General features: G+C 39.8%; 1 protein-coding gene across 1 annotated transcript; it reads right to left on the bottom strand.

Annotated features, from left to right (window-relative positions):
* Positions 1-3,549: 3,549 nt before the first annotated feature.
* Positions 3,550-6,798, bottom strand: lbx2 (ladybird homeobox 2). The gene is made up of 2 exons (XM_088918465.1): positions 6,130-6,798; positions 3,550-5,008 (listed from the first exon to the last, which is right to left on the bottom strand). Exons 1-2 carry the CDS (start codon positions 6,452-6,454, stop codon positions 4,548-4,550), a joined length of 786 nt encoding a protein of 261 aa, XP_088774591.1. The 5' UTR covers positions 6,455-6,798; the 3' UTR covers positions 3,550-4,547.
* Between the last annotated feature and the right edge of the window lie 318 nt (positions 6,799-7,116).

The raw sequence follows: 7,116 nt of genomic DNA on the forward strand, positions 1-7,116 counted from the left end.
TATGCCCAAGCTCATCTTCCTTGTGAGGAGCAAATGAAGGTTTTCAGTTGTATTCAGGAAGACTATTCTGACTTTCACGGATAATAAGACACGCCGAAAATAGCCCTCGCGATGAGAACTGAAACAGAATGAAAGCTGAATAGTATATAGACGAAAATATCACCAAACGGACGAAAGGATGGGTCGACGTTTCTGAAACAGCAAAACGCCTAGACCGTATCGTGACGCGCGATTGTGTTCGGAGACGTCATCTGTCCTTGAGCTTGTCTGCTGGAAAGCACCTGTGACGCACTCGTGCTCCCCGAGGCTGTACTTGTGTTTGTTCACTAATATTTCCAGTTCAGCTCCTTCAGCAGTACGGATTCAGGAATCTCCAGCAAGGAAAAAAAAACGTATTCAGTTTTAGCTGGCTATGTTGTGTCGCTAGCTACACCGATTCTAAATTATTACCTTCTACCAATCAGTGATATCATCATCATCATCATCATCTTTATCAACAACAACATCTATATCTGTCCACAGCTACACCTCTGGGGAATTTGGGGAAAGCAATTCTTGAGATACTGTTTAAAAACACCGAACAGTTTAAGGCACTGATTTATCTTACGATATGGAAGGTGGGCATCTTGATATGACAGGCTTCTTCCTTTATGAAGAGGGGACTGAAGAGCCCTAAAAGTACTTGGGGTGCGAGTCCTATAGGCCTTTGTTCAACGTCTCGTGGAGTGCGGGGTAGGTATGCAGGTCTGACGTGCACACAAAAATAAAGAAAACAACAACAACCAAGAAATCGCTGAAGATTCCGGTCTTTATTTGTATCCTTAATTAATGAACAAGCAGTCAAAGCTTCAGCAGCTACAGCTCCTAACCGGGGCTTATCGGGTGCAGTGCAGCACGATTCTGACTGACGCCAGACGAGCTATGACGTACACGCCATATAAAACTATTTTAAAGGTCTTCAGGATTCCAACAAAAGCCTCACTGAATTCATATTTTTTTAAATATGTTTTGAGTACATAGAAAATTGAATCAATAATCCAAATTGTCAGCACTCCGTTTCTCGCCCTCCCGCTATATTTGTTTTTATTCGAATCCTTTGTTGGTGCCTGTTGTTACCAGATACTGTGGGGACACAGTTATAAAGTATTTCTTGACGCTGGTTTGTACAATAGTCTATGACGCATCCCACCGACGTAAAATATAATTTCATCCTAGATAAATATATTAACAATATAACGGCAATGTGTAAAAAAATAAAAGTTATTTTGATAAAAAAATACAATAGCTAAATACTGTGATAATAATGATGACGATACTGTCATTATATTACCGACAAATGAACATCATGTATGCATCACCGAGGATTTATATATTTTTCAACCATTTTTTAAACAAATGGGGTTTCGTCTCCACGTCTTCCAATACGTGTGACGTAGAAAGCCGATATGTAAATACTCTAAACCTAAATTAACTTAAGTTGAAGAAATCCCTATATTTAGAGAAGGCTAGCTTATTTTCCTGATATAATTATAGTTTCCAGAGCTATCCATGGTCACGAAGTTAAAGACTAGCATCTCCTGCAGGTACGCTGCTGCCTGTGATGTTTTGTCGGAGTTAAAAAACACATCCCGCTCACATTTCAGCGTTTGACAACTTCAGTTCGCTGTGTCAATTCCACACGCCAACAATTCGTCTGCTTCGTTTAAAGGGGTTTTACACTGTGGGGACGATGATGTTTAAAACGCCCCAGACCAAGTCATGACTGTATACTTTATAAAGAAAATTAAATTTTGATTTTCAAATTTAATTTCATGATTAGGGAGGTTACTGTAATCCGGGGTGCACTGCAACTTTTATTTGCTAACACAAATAGACATTATATGCACACAACATGACAGGTCATTGATATTTATATATATATCTTTGAAATTACATAAAACAACACAATGAAAACTATATTATGATTTTAACTGTATCATAACACTTTTTACAACAGAGGGTGAAATATAGCCTAATCCATGGCAAAGTTTAGATTAAACATGCAAAAGCATATCCAAAACACGCCATTGACTGCAAATGTAGATTGAAAGGAGAAACTACATTTCTTAGCATCGTTTTATCCCCTCTAGCTACGTTCGCTTTACTAAGATTTACGTAAAATTATCATTCGATATATTTGGTGTGATCCGTATTGATTTCTACATTAACACAATATTTTTCGTGCTTTCTTATTGTATCGAATACTACTACTAATCTTGCAACGCTGAAAACAATCTGACGCCGTTTTCAGAGAAGGTCGCATTTTCGACAGGCCCCGTTCGTGAGCTCACACGACAGACATACTCCAGATGCCAGAATTCTAATAATGTACAGCCTGTACATTACAGCCCGTATCAGTTTCGAAAACTTTAGCACTGAATAGCTTAGCATGAGGGAAGAAATAAATAGCAGCATTTTTCGAAGACGATATCTGAAGTTTCGTAACTTTGAAGAGTGACAACGAAACAACTGCGGACCTGGGGCTGCAATTATGTAGGAAGAGAAAGAAAACGTGTTAAATTGTGAAATAGTGGAAGAAAAAAAAAAGAAGTTGCCGGTCATAGGCTTACTGGAGAGAGGGAAAAAAAACATTTGCTGTCGTGCAATAAACGTTCTGGCAACAATTTGGGGATATTTCTCAAAGCAACAATAAAAACCTGTTTGCCTTTTCAACCTCTCAGCGATTCCATCCGATTGCGCCAATTGTGCACTGCAGCCCCGTCTCTTTCCAAAATAGCCCTCCTTGATCTGGTTAAGTGTTACAAATGGACTGAACAACGTGCCAGCAGACAGCAGGCTTGAACAACACGGAGGCAAAGGAAAGAAAACAGTCTCCTTATTTTAACTGGCCTCCTATTGAGATTTATTCATTAGGAACCCCTTGCTAATCAATTGCTATTCATGGGCGTTTTTTAACACACACATTAAAAGAGGCACAGATGCGTAGCATTATTGCTGCTGGCTTGGGGAAACTGTTAAAGTACGTAGAGGCGGGTTAAACTAATCAATCATGCTGACTAGTTTGTGCTGGAGAAAATTCATAAACCATATGGCACAGGGATGCTCGCAACCTTTTCTACATCAGCCCCGAGTCCGAACTCCCTGTGACAGTTGTTAGTTGAGAGAAAGTGAAAGGAGCGATAAGTGTACAATTGAACCTAATTGAATAAGACTGGAGGACAAAACGCCAGCCACTTAACATAAAGTGAAAGTCGCCCGGTCATTGTTTGGGAAAACAAATTGTTTTGAATATCAAACGGCCTGTAGCCTTACAACGAGTAAATTGAAAGTTAACTACAGTCAGAAAACGCACGTTAAGCTCAAAGGCCCTTTTCATTTTTGAGGTCTCCTTAGGTGAGTTATTTTAGGCTAGGTCTTGAATATTAATTGCTCAACTATAAACAGCACATTGAAAAAATAAAAACTTAGATTTATATAACACCTCGTTTATATATACACATATTCACTTTGTACAATTGATCATATCAGTGTATGTACATCTCTCATTCTCAAAGACTTTCGGTTTATAAAAGGCATCCCTCCATATTATTAACTCTAGCTGTGCATTCCCATACAATCGCAAATGTATATTCCATACCAGATATCCTCTTCTGTACACCCTTTACGTTATTTATATTAACACAAATGACGTCCAACTGTTTAAAGAAAGAGCAAATAAAACATTACAAGGCATTTAGTATAATAAGATGTCTCTTATTTTTATTTAAAATTATATACACAGCCTATAATAACCGTTTTGGTGATAGGTGCTTGTTTACAACTTACTGATTATAGAAGGTTATCTGTATTACAACTCAATTCGTAAAGGAAATAAAATGCTCAACGTACGAAAAAAAATTAAACGAGGCTTTTTTCTGCTTTCGTAAACACACATTTTTAAAATTTGAGGGCCGCAAGAGAAAACATCCATATAAATTTCTGTCACCTGAACAGTATTTTTACGAAGAAAACAGAAGTATCCAAGTCCCAGGAACATAAATTATTTTTACCTGCAGCCGTTAATATAAAATGCCATAATTTGGCAAATGTTTGTTTTGTTAGCAGCGAAAAAAAAAAACAAAATTATGTGGTTTGAATGGATATATCAAAAATGACAAATTGCACTATTTCCCTCAAAACGCTGAAGAAATTATGACATACATACACACTTTGCAGTAGCTTATTTCAGTCTTAAGTCTGTACCTGTTCAAGAAACGACAAAGCTTTCTTAAAAAAACCCCAATAGATTTTCAAAACGTCTTCTCTATTTTCAGTCCTCGGATTGTTTTGGTTTGTTTTGCGGAAGGTTCATAGGGAATCAACGTCCCCACCTTTAAAGTTGCATGAACGTAAAACCTGCTGATAAGGAAGAAAAAAAAGACTACTTTGTACATTCCTTTAAATAATTTAAGAAAAGAAAGTCTCCTCCGCTTTACACTTGATCCCCAAAATTGTTCGTGTCCGTTCAGAGCTCCAAAAGCGACTGTCCCGCCTCCCGCCTTTTCGTTTTAATCATCCACCTCAATTTCTTCGTCTTCTTCTGAGAACTCGTCTGTTGTTTGGTCTCTGGATGAGGAGGGGGACTGAGGGAAGACCCCGTGCCCCTGTGAAGACGGGGAAACGCTGGGGGACCCTGCCCTGGAGCTTCCTCGGGGGTCATCAATGTCTCCCATGGAAACCAGCTTCTCCAGAGCCTGCGGAGGGATCTTCTTGAGCGACTCCACGTCTGCTTTCATCTCCTCCAAGTCCCTCTTGAGCTTGGCCCGTCTGTTCTGGAACCAGGTGATGACCTGGGCATTGGTCAGACCCAGCTGCTGTGCGATCTGGTCTCTGTCCGCCGGAGACAAGTACTTCTGATACAAAAAGCGCTTCTCCAGCTCGTAAATCTGATGGTTGGTGAAAGCGGTGCGGGATTTCCTTCGCTTTTTCGAGGCCTGTCTCTGGCCGAAAGCGTTCAGGTGCTCACGGCCTGAAACGAGAGCAAAACAAAAAAATGAGCGTTATAACTTCATCCGCAAAGGAGGCTGTAAATACAGACGATGGGGTTAGGACGTATCTAGCAAACGTCTCGCGATTAGAGGGATGAGAGTACTTCTTTCCCTTCTGAAGAAAAAAAAAACATTTTTTCCTCTTCAACTTTCTAGATTACATTGTGTTGTTACAACGATTTAACAACAACAACAACAACAACAACAACAGTGCATCCACAGCTACATGTGAAATTCTACACACCGTATTTATTACATTCATTCTTTTGATTCAACGTTGTTCGTTTTCGTTGTGTAAAAATTTTATGTTCTGTTTTTTTTTACATTACATGTCAATCAATTTATTTATTTTTAACCTAAATAGCTTTGCCTCTTTATCACTCGGTTTTGGACACTTTTTTTATCATTTTAAAAAGAATTCGCGTTACCAGTATCTGCTCGTTCAAGGTGGGCACTTGATTTGTGAGGGCTGCGGAGAACTGAATGATACATACATATATAACCCCCTTTCACGATAACATTGTGATTCAGACATTTGCTGTGAATAGATAATTGTCATGAAACCTGCAGTGAATGTCCCGATACAAGAAAGTACGTGAGGCTACCGCGAGTTATGTATTGCAATATTAAAAACGAAGGGAGTCTTCAAAATCAATAAAATTAATTTTAGAATAAAATTAGAGCATGGAGAATGACTGGGAGATTATTTCATTTGCAGTTGTTTTTAAGACAAATGTCTAGTTTACCAGCATTTGTGTATTGCAACACGAGACTTAAAACTGTCAAATCACAATGTGTGCACTGACATAATTACTTTATTAAAAGGTATTTCTTAACTGTAAACCAGCTAAAATGCTTTATAAACGCATTACTCTTTATGAGCTGTTTCAGATTGTCTTTACGTTCAGCACTCTCTTGTTTTGTAGACCTCCGGCCATTGAGCGTTACCGTACTTCATTTTAGACTTGGAAAACATATATATTTTTTGCAGCAATCGCGTTTCTACGTGTAAATAAAACAGTTTACGTCAAAACAGAAATAAAACCCCGTCTGAGAAGCGCATTGTTCCAAACGATTAAAACACAAAATCACGCAATGATACCTTCGGCTGCTTGTATTACGCTGACTTCCAGCCCTTTAAAAGTTTTGCTGGCTAGTTCCTCCAGCGCGCACAGCGGAGAGGACGGAGTTGTAATGCCGTTTCTGGGCGTGCTGGAGCCGTTTACTTTCTCCAAAACCCTCGGAGGGCACAGAGCGGCCGCCGACTTCTTTATCGAAGGTTTGTTTAAAATGTCCTCGATGCTGAAGGGGGTTAGCGGCTTGTTGGGGTTGGCCGGAGGCGGCAGCTGATCCAAGCCGCCCCGTCTCCTGTCTTCGCTGCTGGATTGCGGTACTGTTCCTGCCTTCATATCTTTAGTGGAGGTCATTGCACTTCCCAAAGAAAAGGTTCGTTTCTAATATCGGCGAATCGTATCGCATTCAAAGGAAATTCAAACCTGCCAACACAAAAAGAAATTCTCCGTTCTTCTCCTTCCTTGTGCCTTATATCAGGGCTTTAAAAGTTCTCTTTAGTTAACTGCCTTTTCCCCCCAAAAAAATCATGCTTCAACGCCAGCTGAAGCATTACAGACACCAGTATTGTATTCCCTTTAAGAAAGCCGGAGTTCTTCTGAGACACTCCATGAAGACCTCTAGAAAGTATAACAGCACTGTCCAGGGGCTGTTTTGCTTCAAGGAAAAAAAAAGAGGTCTCAAGGAACAAGAAAAGCAAGCGATTGCTAACGAGTTATTGTTGATTGGGTGAAGATCAATTAGAGAAACACTACACCACTTACTGACCCGGCGCAGAGTCTTAAAGGGCCAGGCCACATTAATTAATTGGGTACTGGAATGGGAGGAGTTTTCCAGTGTTACCAAACTTCGAAGAAATCGCTTGAAAGGTTTATGCTTCTGCCGTTTTACTCCCCACTTAGGGGAACCACGTGCTTTTCATGTATATTTTGGTGGAAAGGGGGAGTGAACGGCTTCTTTTAGCAATGCATCAAAGCCTGTACGTCACGACTGGGTGATAATAGCTGTACTGCCGGGT

The sequence above is a fragment of the Atractosteus spatula genome, chromosome 1 (genome assembly GCF_055471065.1).
Source record: "Atractosteus spatula isolate fAtrSpa1 chromosome 1, fAtrSpa1.hap1, whole genome shotgun sequence".
Classification (NCBI taxonomy): Eukaryota; Metazoa; Chordata; class Actinopteri; order Semionotiformes; family Lepisosteidae; genus Atractosteus; species Atractosteus spatula.

Bases quoted from the DNA above. Each gene is read 5' to 3' on its own strand.
- lbx2 (XM_088918465.1), bottom strand. From the start codon at position 6,454: ATGACCTCCACTAAAGATATGAAGGCAGGAACAGTACCGCAATCCAGC. The intron at 5,009-6,129 runs GTATCATTGCGT...CTCTCGTTTCAG, and splicing joins CGTAATACAAGCAGCCGAAG to GCCGTGAGCACCTGAACGCT.